This window comes from Nesoenas mayeri (assembly GCF_963082525.1).
Source record: "Nesoenas mayeri genome assembly, chromosome: 15".
NCBI classification, from domain to species: Eukaryota; Metazoa; Chordata; class Aves; order Columbiformes; family Columbidae; genus Nesoenas; species Nesoenas mayeri.
Genome location: NC_137559.1, coordinates 9,797,605 through 9,814,501, shown reverse-complemented (window position 1 = coordinate 9,814,501; position 16,897 = coordinate 9,797,605). Strand labels below are relative to the sequence as shown.

General features: G+C 62.3%; 1 protein-coding gene across 2 annotated transcripts; it reads right to left on the bottom strand.

Annotated features, from left to right (window-relative positions):
- Positions 1–1,084: 1,084 nt before the first annotated feature.
- On the bottom strand, positions 1,085–16,483 carry SBK1 (SH3 domain binding kinase 1; the record flags this gene model as incomplete). 2 transcript variants are annotated; one of them, XM_080354194.1, is made up of 4 exons in its annotated part: positions 1,085–2,327; positions 2,846–3,048; positions 3,151–3,348; positions 16,348–16,483. In XM_080354194.1, the coding sequence occupies 4 exons, from the start codon at positions 16,481–16,483 to the stop codon at positions 1,545–1,547; spliced, it is 1,320 nt and encodes a 439-aa protein (XP_080210320.1). In that variant the 3' UTR covers positions 1,085–1,544. The 2 variants fall into 2 exon arrangements, with proteins under 2 accessions (XP_080210320.1, XP_080210321.1); XM_080354195.1 differs by having other exon boundaries at positions 3,151–3,353; positions 16,348–16,409.
- Positions 16,484–16,897: the final 414 nt, after the last annotated feature.

Sequence of the window (16,897 nt, the reverse complement as noted above, 5' to 3'; positions counted from 1 at the left end):
GCAAAAAGGAGAAAAAACCGCGCCTAGCGTCTCTACATCGGGGCAATGCTACGTCTAAAACCGGCCCTGGCCCCACGGGCGGGCGGTGGGCAGGGGTGGGTGCCGCGGGGACAGGGGCAGCGGCGGTGGTGGGGGGTCCAGCCAGGCACCTGCCTGCTGTGTAAACTGCTGCTGCTGAATAGAGTTATAGCCCTTTGTACGGGTACTGGGGTCCGGGGGGAACAGGGAGGGTCCCCATGGTGCCCACCCAACAGGAGGGAAGCCCCAACCGTGCCAGGACTTGGGTGCTGTCACCTTGGGGTGCCCCCCAGCCTCCCAACCCTGGCAGTAGGGTGAGCCCCCACACTGCCCTGGGTGCCCAGAACCACAAATGGGGGGGTTGTGACCCCTCCCACACACCCCATGAACTTGTCACTAAGGGGTGACCAGCAGCTCCTGCCACCACCCCTGCCTGGCTGCAGCCAGCTCGAAGGGATTTACCCCCCTGCCTCCTCCTGGCAGCCCCCAGGGAGGGGAACCGGGGTTTGGAGAAGGGGTGACAGCAAGGAGGGGTGATGGGGACAGTGCGGGGAGCCATGGGGACTTGCAGGAGGCCGCATGCAGCCCCCTCCTCTGCTCCCCAGGTCCTGCCCTGGACACGTGCCACCATCACCACCTTTTCCAGTCCCTGGGTACAAGAAGTCTGCAGAGGGGACAAGGGGACACCACCATGGCAGAGCCAGCCCAGTCCTGAGCTCCCAGCTGCCGGACAGCCGGCACTGTGGCCATGGCTGAACCCAGAGCGCAGCTCCCGGCTGGGGGGACAACGGTCCCTCTGGGGCTGGCACATGGCCACCCATCAGGACAGGGCTGGGGGACAGGGACTGCCAGCGGCTGGGACACACAATAACACACAGATGGGGACACTTGCTACATCAATGGCTGCCAGCACCTCCAGCGGCAGAGAGGCAGCCGGGGCTGCCAGGGGTCCCGAGTTGCCAGTGACCCCCCAGGTCCCCATCACTGACCGGGTGCCCACTTTCCCGTCTGCTCCCCATCCCCACCCACAGGACAGGGACAGGTGGCAGGGGGTAAATCAGCCCCCACCCAGACCTCCCTGAAGGCCTCCTCCATGGCACGGGGTCATCGGCCTTCCCTCGGGGCCGAGCACGGGGAGGGGGAGAGTTGGCGGGCACTGCGGGCCCTCCCCCCACCCACGCAGCCCCCCTGCTCTTCCTCCCCATATTGGGACACCCCTCTTCATGCCACTATGGTGGGAGCCTTGGAGGGGGCAGCACAGCCATGGCAGGAACTGGGGACACTGATGTCACTCCCGGCAGCTCCGGCCACCGGCATCACCCGGGGGGGGCGGGGCGGATCAGCATCCTCAGCACTACGGGGCTCAACCAGTTTTGTCCTTTTCCTCTTTGTTCTTCTTTTCTTTTTTTTTTTTGCTTTGGGAGACCAGGAGCCCGGTCCCGGCTCACGCCACCACCACAAGCAACACCCCCGTCCCTGGGCCAAGGGGACAGGACAGGCGGCCGCCATGTGCCACCGCGGCGCCGTCAAACACAGATCTCTATTGCTGTGGCCAGGACCATCTGCCCTTTGCCTTTGTCCTGCCGTCCGTCTGTCCTGCTGGCCGTCCCCGGGGGGGCCGCGCTCGGCTCGGAGCCGCGGGATCCGCTCCCTTCGGTCAGGACGGTCCTCTTGAGCGGGGCGGGGGTGCAGGAGCCGGTGGCCTCGTGGCGATGGGGACCGGCCGGGAGCTTGTCCCCAGCATGCTTGCGGGAGCGGTAGGAGGGTCGGCGCCGCACCTCGGCCATCAGGTCGCACTTGATGAAGTAGAAGACCTCCTTGACGGGACAGCGCTTCTCGGGGTCGAGGGCCAGCAGGCGCTGGAACATGCGCAGGGCACTGTCCGTGAAGCGCCGCCACTGCGATGGCAGCCCCGCCAGCCGTCCCTTCTGCCACCGCACAAACTCCTCGAAGAAGGCATCAGAAGCCGACGCCGCCTCCCAGGGGAAGTTCCCAGTGAGGACGCAGAAGATGAGCACCCCGAAAGCCCAGACGTCGATGCTGGTGTCCACGGCAAAGCCCTCCGCTCGCCCGGCTTGGCAAACCTCGGGCGCTGTGTAGGGGATGGTGCCGCTGATGCGCTTGACCCGGCAGCCCACCTTGCGGGTCATGCCGAAGTCGGCCAGTTTGACGCGGCGGCAGTCGCGGTCGAAGAGCAGGACGTTCTCCGGTTTGATGTCCCGGTGCACCAGGCTCTTGCTGTGCATATAGTCGAGGGCCAGGCCCAGCTGCTGCACGCAGCGCTTCACCAGCTCCTCGGGGAGCCCCACCTGCGGGCATGGGGACACGGTGTCACCACCCACCACCAAACCCCATGGCGATCCCACCCAGCTCAGGGACTGCCACAGCTGCATCATTCAACACGGTCGCAGCCGCTTTTATCTAGGGTGCTCTGCGTGTCAGGGAGACATGTGGTGGATCCCGGGCCACCCCAGGGATGGGTGATGGGTTTCAGGACCCCCAGGGGACAGGTAATGGGTCCGAGGCCACCCAAGGGACAGGTGACGGATCTCAGGCTCCCCAGGGGGTGACGGGTCCCACACCACCCTAGGAATGCATGATGGATCCCAGGCCACCCAGGGGTGGGTGATCGGTCCCAGACCTGCTTGTATTTACTGCAAATTCTCTGTGGCGTTTGGGGCTGACCCATCCAGGGATGCCCAGTCCCCACACACAGGCCCGCTCCTGCACAGCCACCAAAGCACAGCAGCAGCTTTGCTCAGCACCCTGGGGATACTGAGCCCCCACACCCCAAAAGGGCTCCCACGGGAGGGGTGGGGGCTCCCACCTGCGGCGGGATGATGTCGAAGAGGTCCCCGCCGGGGGCATACTCCTGAGCAAAGACATAGCAGTCCTCGGTCTCGAAGACAACGTCGAAGACCTTGATGATGAAGGGGCTGGAGGAGAGCGTGTTGGTGATGCTGAACTCCCGCAGGAAGTTCTTCAGCTTTGTCTTGTTCTTGTTGACGAACTTAAGGGCCATCTTGGTGCCTGCAAAGGGCAGAGGATGGGAGTGAGCAGGCACAGTTGGGACACAGCGGGCACCCCACTCCCAGCACAGCCGAGTCCCCTGCACCCCTTAGCTCCCCTCACCTGTGCTTTTGTGGGACACCAGGTCCACCTTGCCGTAGGTGCCCTTCCCAAGCTCACGGATGAGGTCGTAGTGCTTGCTGATGTCGGTGCCCGAGAGGGTCCGGATGGCCAGGGACTGCATGTCCTCAGTGATGAGGGGCACCCCGCAGCAGGCCAGCTTGCGCGACGGCTCTTGATCAATCGAACCCGCACTCATGGCTGCGCTGCAAGGCAGAGGCACGTCACCGCTTTCAGGGGGTGCCACAAAGCTGCTGCACCCTGTCCCATCCCGCCCCTTCCCATCCCATCCTGTCACCGGCGCTGGCAGCCATGGTGCCTTGTAAAGGGCCCCGGGCTGCTCGGGGCGGTCCTGAGCAGCACCCACTGGGTGCCACCCCTCTGTCTCGGGGGACCACCAACCCAATGGCTCTGGAGAGGATGCTCCAGCCTCCGCAGGGGCTGCAGCCTGTGCCCCTGACTCACAGGGATGTCTGGGGGCAAAGCGAAGTACCAGGGCATGGCTGAGCCAGGACGGCAGAGACAGGGACACACACACACACACACACACACACACGAGTCCTCAGCCCTGGTGTGCTCACAGCCACTGCAGAGGATACGAGCTGAGGCCCCTTGGAGTTCCCCAGTGCTGCTGCAGTCCCCTATGGGGACCTCAGGAGCTGGCCATGTCCCCTCCACCCCTCCCACCTTTGCAGAACACAGAGCTGCCTCCAGCACTGAGCCCAGGGGGACCAGCGACGCTCCGGAGCGCAGCTGGGGTCACAGCGCAGGCACCGAGCAGGACACGAGGGCTCTGCAGCAAACCACTCCGCCAGGCACCTTCGACCACCCCTGAGCGCCGACTCTCAGCTCTGCGCTGCCAGGGCGAGGGACACGCTGGTGCAGAGCCCAGCCAGCGGCACACGGATGGCAACAGCGATGTTCCTCGCTCCCAACAAACCCGTGGTGGTTTTTCCTCACCCCAGCCATCCCCAGCACAAGAGCCAAGGCTGGACTCACCCGCCCCACCACCACAGCAGCAAAACCACCCTGGGATCTCCCCTGATGTCTTCAGGGTGCTGCATCACCCTCCACCATCCCCAAGAGCACAGTCCCAGCTGCAAGCGCGCATGACAGTGCAGCACAAGCGCCCTGTGCTAAGCGAGCCCTGAGCAGAGACACGGGCACCCCAGGGGTACCTTGGTAGATAAGTCTGGCTGCTTCGGATTTTATAGCAGATTGACAAAAATCATGGGACAGCAGCTGAGCGGGCACTGGTTTATATTTAGATTTTTAATGCAACATCTCACTGGGGAAAAAAAAAAATCTCTGCTCAAAATGAGTCCTGCTCCAGAACCAACAGCAGCTGGGGGTCTGATGGGTGCCAGGACAGAGCTGGGAGTGTGGGTGGCCGGGGATGTGGTGTGGGTGCTCAGAGATCACAGCCACGGGCTCACTGCCTGTGAAACAACCGAATGGGTGTTCTGCGGGTGGTGAGCCCACGGTTGCGAAAGACAGAGGCCGAGAGCGGCCACACCACGGGAGGGAACCCGCACAATGCCCACGAGCCCTGTGCTACGGCCACGCGGGCTGTGACAGCCACCCCAAACAGTGACAGATGGCCCACAGGCACCCATGAAACGCCAGCAGCACCTCGGGGGCAAGATCCTGCCTAGTGCACGAGGATCTTCCCAGCCCTTTCCCAACAAGGCTGAGCCTGATCTCCAACCTCTTCTTCCATCCTTTCCAGCACTGCACTGCCTCTCATCCCGAAGCAAAGCTCAGCTTCTTAATTTTTTTTCCTGGGAAGTTGGGCAAAAAATAGAAAAGGAACTTCAACATCATGATGTTCCAAAAATGTAACGGCTTGACTCATAAGATCTCCAAAGCAGCTCATCTCCATAGTGTTTTATTGGCCTCCTGGAAGAGGAACACCATTTCAGCGTCTGGGTGCTGGAGGTGGAGGTGGATCCGCACAGCAGCTCCGTGGATGCATGACTAAAAACAGCTCCCAGCATCCTGCAAGAAGAATTCTGTCTACACTTGAATTTACAATCATGCTCGTCAACGTCTCTTAATTAACTGGTGTTGAAATGCAATTATTCAAGTCAGCAAAGTTGGGGTTTGAGTAAAAAAACCTGCTGGTGCAAAGAGAGGAGGTGAAGGACTGACGGCTGCTTAAAAGAGCTCTCCACGTCAAGGACTATTTGCTTTTTCCCTTGGCTAAACCTGTTGGGTTTTCCAGGCAGCTCCTTTCCAACCGGCAACCGAGAAACACCCATGACAAAGGGGTGTCCCGCCACATGAGATGTCCCGCCTGCCTGCTGCCCGCCCGGCTTTCACTGCCACCCCGGCGCTGTGGCTCCTGCATTTGCGGAGCTCCGTGGGGCAGACAGACCCGCTGGAGTGCAGGTGGGCATGGCAGGTGTGGGGACATGCTGACAGAGATGCCCCCGGGATCCTGCCACTGTGTCCCCGTTCCTGCCGGCTCAATGTGACGCTCTGTCACAGCTAATGGGAGTGCAAAGCCAACAGTAATCCCAGGGAAAACCAAACAGCGCTGGTGGCCAAAATACCAACACGCCAAGGCCAAGACAAAGCATAAATGCAGAAGTTTTCATTAAAAATTGAAATGCTTTTGAAAACATGTTGGTTTTGATGTAAACAGTAAAGCAGGGCAAGAGAGGGAGCGAGGGTTCATTTCCAGCCGGTTCTGCACGCTCCCAGGAATGGTGGGACACGGGCGCCGGTGACAACGCGGCAAGAGATGCTGCCAGCCTGGCCTTGCCGGGGTCGAGGTCCCACATCCTCGGCCAATGCCAGTCACACCAATGCAACTACCCATGCAGCTGTGTGACAGATTGGGTCAAATTGGAGCAGAAATGGGCCATTTCCCAGCACACCAGCTCTTCTCCCACCTCCACAGCACAGCCCCGGAGCCTCGGGGCAGAGGAGCCCAAGGAAGCCCAAACCACCTCCCAGCGCTCGGCCACCTGGCTCAGCTGTTTCAGGTGTTCAGGAAGAAGGAGGTTTCACAAGCGGAGAGGAACGATGTGCATCCCGAGTCCTGATCCCAGTGGCATGAGACCCTGGGCAACAGCAAACGGGCAACAAAGATGCTGCCAAGCGGAACCAGGACCCTGCCACTCACTGCAGGTGGTTCATGTCGTCATCTCTGTGTCCTGAACCATTTCTCCTACTATTCAGACTAAAATTGTTCTGTGTTTAAGCTTCAGAACCATTTATCTCATTGAGTGAGCAGGATAATCCACCCACCTCTTCCTCGCTCCCTGGCAGGTATTTATAGGCAGCCACTCGTCTCCTGGTGGCAGCAGCTGCTCCTCTCCCCAAACCTCCCCGGCCTGATCTGCAACACCACGGAGCAGCCCCAGGAGGACAGCAACCCATCCCCAGAGCCCAGCATCCCGTATCCAGAGTCCATCATCCTGTATCCAGAGCCCAGCATCCCACAAGCACCAGGACCAGCACCACGCACCCACTCCCACCCCAACTCCGCTCCCTGCAAGGGGATGCTTTCCCCTGCTCCACATCCCGCTCCGCTGCACGGCCAGCCCTGGGCACATCAGCTCTGCCAATAAGTAATTGCAAACTCATTAAGAGCTCATTGAGAGGAGCAGAGGCCTGGGGAGAGCTGCCCCAGGCATCTGGCATAAGAGGCTGGTGGAGCAGCGGCTCCTTGGAAATTAAGAGGGGACAGGGGGAAAAAGAAACCCTCTGGCCACGTCAGAGACTGACAGGTCAGAAAAATAACCTGGTTATTGAGTGGGGTCTGAGGAAGAGGGTTTTGGGCTGAGTCCAGTGCAGGGTCTCTGCAGCCAGGCAGCACACTGGAAGCCCAGCTAGCGGCCAAGACTTACACCATGGGCTGCTCTGGGGCAACGAATTGGGAAGACAAAGGGCAAAACCATGCGGGGCAGGGTTAAGGTTTCTAAAAAACTCATATTTCTCTTTAGAGAGCAGAGAAATTAGAAATACCTGGCAGTGGGGTGGATGCAAGCACAGGCTGCTCTGCCTCCGCGGGAACCCCGGCCACACCACGTGTATTCTGCAGAGCTTTGATTTCCCCCCATCCCCAAACCCTCCTGCTGCTGCGATGCTCAGTACAACAGCAGCGTGATCATCAATTATGGTGTAATTGGCACTAGTTATTAGCAGATAACACTGCCTCCCTGCCAGCCTGGCAGGCTGGAGGCCAGGGCACCCGCCGGGAGCTCGCTCGCTCCCTCCGCACCCCAGCCAGCTCCCAAACCTCCTCTATTTTCTCCAAACACCCACCGACCCAGCAAAGTCATTCCCAAGTGAGTGCTTGGTCCTGCCAGTGTTGTCACTGCTCCTGGTCGCCCACCTCCCGCACTGCCCTGGTTGTGCTGGTTGGTGGCTGGGTGCTACCAGGGCGAGGGGACAGCCAATGCCTTGGCCATGCCCTGCACCGAGCTGCTGCCTCTCAGCGCCCTGCTCCATTTCCAGCCTCTGCTGCCGCCGTTCCTGCCTGACCCCATTCTGGGGACATCCTCTCATCTCCTCCGTGCCGCTGGGACTCGCGCGCTGGTGCAAGGCATTATTAGCTGCACTTCCAGGGGGCAACGGCACGCTGGTGCCCAGGGGGGCTCACAAAGGCACCTTTGCCGAACGAGGATGACGTCTTCGCAGGTGCAGAGGCAGGGACAGGCATCTCGCAGGGGCTCAGGCATCCTCTGCCCAGGCTGGCTGCTGCCTCCCACCCTACCAAAAACAGCAAAATAGGCATGGGGAGAGGGTCCCTTCACCCACACACTGCACCAGGGCCACCCACAGATGCTCAAGACAAGCTGAGTGCATCCGGGAGGTGTTTGGCCATACACAGCACAGGGAAACCGACCAGCGGCTGCAGGCGGGCAGCATTTTGGGAACAGCCCCTCTGCCAGCATCCCATGACCCAACAGGAGCAACCACACCACAAAGATGTGATGGATGGGGCATGTCCCCATGTCATCTCACTGGCTCCGTGGTGGTGGGAAGGCACTGGGAAACACTCAAGTGCCGCTTGCACCATGAGCCTGAACCAGGACCAAACCTCCACCAATGTACCCACAGCAACTGCGACTTCCCAGTGCCCCCAGTCTGGGACACTTCATTTGATGGCAATGAATTCCCAGTTATCCGGAGTTTCTCATGCCAGCTCCTTCCCTGGACTGGAGCAGTCTGCCCAGCACCAGGATCAGCCTTGGCAAAGCCACTGAGCACCACACACGCGTGGGCTCCCAGGCGGCGGGAGCTGCTCTCCCGGTGGGGATGTCTCAGCTGCGGGGCAGGTCAGGGCCTGTCACACTCATCCATAGGGGTAACTGTCCCTCATCCCAGCCATGAGCCTGTGACAAGCTTCTTCAACCTTTGGTCCCAGGAGTCAGGTTTTGCAGGCAAATTTGGGAAGAGCAAATAAGGCAGTGCCTGGGCTCTCTCTTCCAACAGCTCTCGCCATTCTCCCAAGGGACAGGTGGCAGCTGCTCCCTGGGGAGCCACCACTCTCCCCTCCCACCGCCATCCTCTGTGCCCTCTGCACTGCTCTCCCGGAGCTGTCAGCAGGATTTTCCCTGCCCTCGGATGCACCATCTCCACCCATCAGCCCCTGACAGCAGGATCTTGGCCACCTTTCAGCACTTTGGCCTCCCCAGACTTCTCCTGAGGAGCAGGATGGCTTTGTTAGGACCCCAGCTACTCCAGCCTCCAGCTCCTCCCGCCTTTGCCGTGCCTTGCCGCCAGCACAGGGAATTATGATTACTTCATTGTTTGATTGGTTTCATCAGCCATTCATTATCTCCCTCCCAAAACTCTTCCACCAGCGCCGGCAGCATTGTGTGATTGGGATCTGCAAAGACAAACGCCCCGAGCGGCATCTGCCCATCACCCACGCGGTCCCCATGGGCAGGGCCAGCCAGCCCCTCGGCACCTCTCGCTCTCGGGGGCAGTGGGGCATGTCACCCTGCTGCCAAAACCAGCCCTGTCTCCACTCCAAGGAGCTTCACAGCCTTTACATGCGGTGTGGCTGCTCTAACCCCGCAGCCCAGGCATCACCCTGGCGGCCCCCACCTCGGCCCCAGCTCCCCCCAGAGGGGGATGCTGTCACCTCTCCCCTGCCTCGCCTTCACTCTCTTGCCCCCTCCAGGCAGCCTCCTCCCACAGCATCCCAGGCAGGGTACAGAACACCATGCTCACGGCCATGCCACGGTCACACCGAGAGCCAGGCATGTCACCCAGCTCCAAGGCTTTGCCTCCTGGCAGGCGACACCCCAGCATCAGATCCAGCACAGAGGGGCACTGAGATTGAAATGCCTCATCCCTCGGCACCACTCACCCATCCCCGAGCTGCGGCAGGACTCCCGGCTGGCATCACCCGCCCGCGGCCACCGCGCCAGCGAGGCCGGACCTGGAGGAAAGTGGGTCACGCTCCCGCTTCCCAAGCCGCAGCCGGCGAGAGGCTGGCACGGGCTGGAGGCCGGTTCCCGTGTCCGCACCGTGCTGGAGACGAGGGGAATCGAGGGGAGACGAGGGGAATCGAGGGGAGATGATGAGGAGAGATGGCCTCAGCTGCCCCCGAGGCCGCCTCTCGCCTGCCCTCCCCTGCCTGCTCTCCTTCCTCTGTCTCCAGCTGCTTTCCATCTCAGAGCATCCTTCCAGAGCGACCCCCAAATGCACCGGGACCCCTTTCTCCCTCGGATACCGGCCCCGCCTGCGGCCCCGGAGCAAGTGCAAGGCACAAGCCCCCCCGTCGTCGCCCCGGCCCCCGGCTCCAGCCCCGCTCCGGCACAAACTCCTTTCAAGTGTGACTCACGCCGCTTCCGTCTCCGGCCCCGAGTTTGTCCCCGCAGCCGCAGGGCCGGGGCGGGCCGGGACGCAGGTGGCAGCGGCCGGAGGACGGACCCGGCAGCGGGAGGCGGCTGCCGGCGGGACCCTGCGCTCCTGCCGGGGAAGCGGCCGAGCCACTGGGGCAGCACCCGCATCGCCCGGTGATCCACCCGCCGGGGTCTCTGCAGGGAGCGGCGGGAGGCTGCCCCCCGCCCCCCATTCATCCCGGAGCCCCGGTTGCACCGTGATGCTTATTTTGGCTGGCGGGGAACCGCCGCCGTCCCACGCCCCCCCCGCGCCGTGCGGGCAGACAAAGGGCGGCCCCGCCACAAAGGCGCGGGCCGGTACCGGAGCGGGCGGCGCCCGCCGTGCCCCATCCCCACCGCCACCGCCGCCTTACCGGTGGGGCGAGCCGCCGCGCCCCGTCCTCGGCGGGAGAGGAGCCGCCGCCGCCGCCCGCCCCCCGCGCGGGGCCGCGCCGCGCCGCTCGCCGCCCGCACCGCCGGGCTCATGCCGCGGCCCCGCCGCCGCCGCCACCGGAGGAGCGGAGGGAGCGGAGCGGAGCGCGGCCCCCCCGCAGCCCTCCGGCAGGGCCGCCGCCCCCCGCGCCGCCCCGCCCCGCGCTCCGCCCGGCACCGGCGCCGCCCCGCAGCCCCCAGGGAGGGCGGGGGGGGGCTCCGCCGCCGTTTCTCCGGGTGCTGGCGGGGATGCGGGGCGCTCCCCATTCCCGCCCCTCGGCACCCCCAGCACCAGAACTATTCCGGCCCGTGGGCCCAGGCCCACGCGGAGGTTCCGGGTGGGTTCGCCCCAGTGCAGCCGGGGGTGTTCGGTGCGGGAAGCCGTGGTCTGTCCCAGGATAGGAGCCGGGGGCCGCCGCTGAGCCGTCCGACCCCCTGCGTCGGCCCTGGGAGCTCCAGGCATGGCAGGGTTCAGCCCGGGGGAGCCACCTTACGGGTGGGACCTGCTGGTGAGCAGAAGCTGGGACAGCTACCTTCCCAGTGACCCACGAAGGGATCGGGCTCCTCAACCCTTCCCCACCCCACTTGTCACTGCACACAGCAAAAAGGACTCTGGAACATCTGGGGTTCACCACCATCAGCACCACTCATTGGAAATGTCCTTGCTCAGGACTACGTCCTGCTGTCGGCAGCTTCCCTGGCTCCTGCTCTCCCTGAGCCTTCTAAGACATTGTATTTTTTATCCTCCAGCATGGGTGATGTCCACTGTGGTGTGGGCAGCACCTGGCTTGCCCCTCCAAAGTGCTGCTCCTAAACACGTGCAGGACACGTGGCTGCTCCCCATGCACTCACGAATTGGTGGGACCATTTGGACAGAGCCAGGGAAAGCCGGCTGAGGCAGACGTGCTGCATGGGCTTCCTCTCAGCTTCGTTAAAGTTTGGCAACACGTTCAGCAAGTGATGCCAGAGCTGGGCACCAAGAGCTCCTGGACATCTCCAGCCGAGATGATGGTGGCAGCTCTCCTGGAGGAAGCTGAGGGGTGGGCACCATGCTCTTCCTTGAAGCCTCCCTGGGCACATTTAGTCTTTCCAGATTTCTTTCTGCACTCACTGGGGCTGAGCAGGGGTGTTTTAACAGAGGTCATGATCTGTTTTGGGGCTTCCTTAGCTCTCAGCTGGTTGCTGGGTCCCTTTGCTCCTTCAATGCCAACACACAGCCATGGGGCTGCCCTGTGCTCCAAGGAGTGATGGTGGGTTGTTCCCACACACCACGTGGGCCGTGTGAGCTGGATGTGCCCACTCCGCTGGGACCAGGGCTGTCCTGCTGCCACCTGAGCCCCCTGCCACCGGGGAGGGCAGGAGAGCCATCGCCACTGACTCACGGGCAGCTCTAATCTGCTTTCAGTTTAGCAGGCAGAGCAACTAGCCTTTCTATGAATGACTTTAAAGCAAGAGGCTGAATCACATTCTGACACTTCTCTTTAATTCAATGCCAGGTGCTAAGGTGACATTGCCACCCTCCTCGTGTCCAGCAGCCATCCAGGGCACAGCCAGTCTCCGGGCCAGGCAGCAGAGGGGTGACTGCGGCTCATGAGCACTCAGTGGTCCCCTTGATCTGCCCTCCACTTGCCACTGCCTGCCACAGCTCCTGGCACCCATGGCTTGGATGCTCCAAGTACAGATGACATCCATCGGAATGGAGGCATCCCTGTTGCTTGAGAGGAGAAATGTTGTCCCCTGCGTCACCAGAGCCCAGTGACCCAGAAAGCCAAGGCAAGCTGGATGGGTGCCAGGTGGGTGCTCAGACCAGTAGCTGCAGGCCTGGGGAGGGGCAGGAGAGCGTCTGAGAGGTGAAAGAGCCAGAAGCGGGCACGGTGCGGGAGATGGAGCTGGGGCCTTGCAGGTGCTCCCTGTGCTGCCGCATAAGCAGGACACAGGCTGGTGAAAGGCTCTGCAGCCTTTTTGCACACCCCGCTCCATCGGCCGCTGGGGAGAGAGTGGGTCCAGCTCCATCCCTTCCCTCAGCACCCACACAAGGCACTTGTCCGCTCATGTCCCCTGCTTGCCCTTGCCGTGCCATCCCCCAGCTGTGGCTCCCTGGCTCCCACAGCCTCCTGCTCGCAGCGTTTTGAGCTGCGTCTCTGAGCTCTCCTTCGGCTCAACCTATTTATAGCTCAGGGCTGTTTCTAGGTCAGGCGTGAGGTGCCAGTGCCTGGGGAGCCTGCACAGGGACCTGCAGGGACAGTGTCACACACCCTGCATGCCACTCAGCTCCCAGTGTCACCGCCCTGGAGTTGGACGACGGGGCTGTGCCCTGCCCCGGGTACATGGAGGCTGAGCTGTCAGTGAGGGACCAGCCACACTGTGACAGGGCTCCGTGAGGCTCCGTGGGGCATGGCGGGACTCTGTGGGGCTCTGTGGTGCTCGGCAGGGCTCTGGGGGGCTCCATGGGGCTTGGCAGCTCATTTTGTGTCTGCCAGGCTGCAGACCGGCACATCGCCGGCACAGGGTTCACGCACAAATTGAATAATAGTAACACCAAAAGCACCCATTAGTGTTTGCATTGAGCTCGTGGTCTTCAAAGCACTTAGAGAATATTAATAACTAATTAAGATTAGCAAGATGAAAGGAACCAGATCAAACGTTTATCACCTAGCTTGATCCCAAACCATGCGATGAGCCCATAGCCCCCAAGAGACCGCAAAAGCCCCCAGGATTTCTGCTCGGAAAGGAAATATCCTGGCTTGTGCCACGGGGTGTGTGCTCAGACAGGGCCGGCAACAGGGAAATGACCTGAAAAGCCCAAAATGTTTCTAGCAAGGCAAAACCCCTCCAAATTCAGCAAGAAGGTCACTCATTCCTTCACCATCACTTAGTGCCCCCTGGCAGAGTGGGAGCCAAGAGGCCACGTCCTGCATAGCACACGGGTTGAGGTGCCACGGCCACCTGCAGCCTGTCACACTCTGGTGACATGAGCTAAAACCAGCCTTAAGATGCTGGCAGGGATGCTGGGAAGGAGCAGACGGGGAGGGAAGGAGGGAGGGCAACGCGGGAGCGGAGCACGCCGGGAGCCGCAGTGCCAGCGGAGGGGACATGCTCAGCCTGGGGAGCTGCCCACGGTGTCTCCCAGCTGCTTTTGGATGTTTTCTCCCCCATGACATCCACCAAGCCCCCCCAAACCTCCTGCACAGCCCCTGTGGTTGGGCCAGCCTCACTACACAAAGCAGGCACCGGCACAACCTTCGATGCCCGCTGTCCATCCCCCGTGGCCAGGGCTGCCTGCCCGGCATCCCTCTGCATCACCAACCTGTGATGCATGACCCGTGTTGATGGGGGGGCAAGTGTCCCCTCAGTCCCTGGGGACACCACCTGGCCAGGGGGATTTTAAGGGGAAATAAGGATGGTGGGACCTGGTTCCCAGAGTGCTGGGGTGGGGACTGAAGTGCCCTCACCGCAGTGGTTGCCCCGAGCGATGTGCCTCCAGCCCCTGCCATGGCTGCTGGGATGAGATTCCCAGTGGTGCCTCCCAAGGTCAGGGAGGAGACACAGCCCAGGCGCCATGTGGCACAATCTGCAGCTCAGCTTTGTGGTGGGGATGCACTGGACTGCTGTTAGAAGCCATTGGTTTGCTGACTCCCCCTCTGCAGCCCCCCAGCCTCTGTCCCATGTGCCTGAGGGACACAGGATGGACCCAAGCCAGCCAGGCTGAGGGGACAGTGTCCTGTGTGCTGGTGCCCCCGTATAGGCTGGGTCAGGACCTGCGGAACCACCTGCCTGCGGTCACTTGCCAGGAGCTTGGATGTGGTTGACTCTGGAGCATAATGATGACTATTCAGCTACTGAAAGGAAAACAGAATGGTTTTCTTTTGAATGGGTTTCTCCTGAAAAGAAGAAGAATAGGTTTCTTCATGGGGGAGGTGGAATTTGGGGGTCTAGTGGGGCCACGGCATTGTCCCGCTCCCATCCCCACCTGGGTCTGAAGCCATAGACACCAGCTGAATCACTGCCTGGGGCTGCAGCACAGCTTTGCCCACAGCTCCCGCTTGCAGCGTTTCCCATTCCATCACCAGCTGGGGCTGAAGCAGGAAGCAGGACTGAACTGCGAGCATGGCAAGAGCCATGTGGACTGCTCCAGCACCCTGAGTGCACGGGGGGAGCCATGTGGCCTGCTCCAGCACCCCAGCCATCCTGGCACCATCCAGCACCGCACGCCCGCCGGCCGCCTCCACTTGCAGCTCGTTCTCCTGGCACCATCTAGCGAGGCTGTGGGGACAGGCACGCTGCCGCCGGCACCCACCCACGGGGGCCCACGCGCTCCCCCCGCTGCAGGGTGACAGGCCCAGGAATGGGCGGTGGGATGGTGACGGGGTGGGGAGCACTTGGTGGGTCTCTCTGCAGACACCCCTCTTTCAGCCTGGGAGGAGCCCACCCCCGGCAGCTGCTGTGCTGGCGGTGGCAGGCAATGACAGTCCTGTCCCCGTGGCCTGGAGGCAGGCCCAGGGAAAGTCTGGTGGGGACAGGCTGGTGACAACTGGGAGGGTTGTTCAGGGACAGAGAGCCCCAGCCAGCACAGCCCTTGTTGAACCAGGGCAGGATGGGGAAACGTCTCTGGTGACAAGCCACAAGTGTCCATCCCTTGCTGTCCCCCTGCACAGGGAGGCATGGTCCCTGTGGCCACCACACAGGACCTTGAGCCACCACACTGCCACTGTGGGTGCACCACTCCCCGGCTGAGAACACCAAACTCGTGCCACCTGTGCCCAGCACAGGCTGGATGCAGCCACTCAGCTCCAGCTACAGGTCAGGCTGTTAGAGGGGAGCCCCAGGGATGCTCAGTGTCCCTGTCCAGCCAACAGCATCCGCACCCGAGGTCCCTCTCCTACCCCTGGTCCCCCAGTCCCACCCTACATCACCCAGTGCCTTCCTAGCCAGCGCCAAGCTCATGGGCAATGTGTCACGGGAATCGAGGCACCAAAAAACGTGATTTACACCAAAACAAATCTTACAGCTTCTTGCACACCAGCTGGAAGGACAACTGCCTGGACTGACACGCACCCATAGCCCAGATGATAGCCCTGCCCAGGCGCCAGCCCAGCATCACTGCCCCCCTGGACCTCACCATGGGTAGCTGGTGCTTATGGGCGCTCCCGGTGCTTGGGGGTGCTCCCAGCCACAGCAGGTGGGAGCTTTGCTCCGGGGATGACAGCGTGGGACAGGAGCCGGCAGTGGCTCGGTGCCACGAAGGAGCAGTTGGGCACAGCATGCGCCAGCATTCACACCTCGCATCCCTGCCGGCTGCTGGGCTAATTCCGGCACGGGCACATTCGCCTTGGCTGCCGCTCAGCAGCGCGGATGGGAGAGGAGCTTTCGGGGAGGAGAGAGGCGAGTGCCGGTGCTGCTGCCGAGAGGGACAAGGCTTGGGGAGCCTCGTGGCCCTTCTTGGGGACCTCCCCACTGCCCTGGCCCCCTGGCCCTCCAGACAGCCCCTACCCCAGTGGCAGCAGCAAGGCCCTGGGAGCTGAGTCTGGCCAGGGACCCCATTCAGGGCAGCACGTTGGCTCTGGGACAGTGTGGGTTCAAACGCTGCTTCAGCGGCCCTGCTCCCATGGGCACACCAGCACCACTCGGCATGGCACGGCACAGCACAGGACACCCGCCCCGTGCCCTAGAGAGCTTCTGCCAGGGAAGCACGTGCTGTGCACACAGCCTCTCTCGGCACAGCACAGCGCCAGGCCACGGTCTCCTCTGGCCAGGAGAGGATGCACCTGCTCCAAGGGAAACTTTGGCACAGCCAAGGCAGGCAGCTCTCATGCCAGGCATTGTCCCCCAGCCCAGCTCAGTGCCATTCTCCCATGCCTATCACAGGTTTGCAGCATCTCCACCAGCGGCATGCCGCCCAGCCGGGCACCGCGGCACTGACCTGTGCAGGTGCAGGGGCTGCAGCTCCTCTTTCTGGAAGCAGACAAAGCAGAAGGAATCCATCGCTCAACTCCAGCAGCCGCCGTGCCCGAGCGAGGGAGACTGCAGGCCAGGCAGTGCCAAAGTGGTGTTGGCATCTTCCTCCCCCTTGCCAGTGCGGCTGGCAGCGGGAGGCTCACACTTGCCCACTCAGGGCCATGGTGTCAGGGAGCCCTTCACACAGCCGGGCTGAGCATTTGGGTCGGCCACTCACTGCACACAGAGGCAGCACTGGGCTGTGCCATGTCCCACGTCGCCCTCACTCCGGGGCCAGCGATGCCCAATGCCATCCCGGCATCCATCATGCAGCCCAGCTGGCACCAGTCCTCAGTGGTTGTGGGCAGGGACCTGGGCTGGCATTGTCCAGGCTGAGGAGTCCGGCAGGGCAAGATGAGCCCTGTGGTGTTTCAGAGGCCAGGGGAAGCAGCTGCCCTTCTCTGGCACACAGCGCCCATGTGGCACCGGCTGGTGGTGGGCACAGAGGACAGTGCCCACAGCACTGCTGGGGAAAG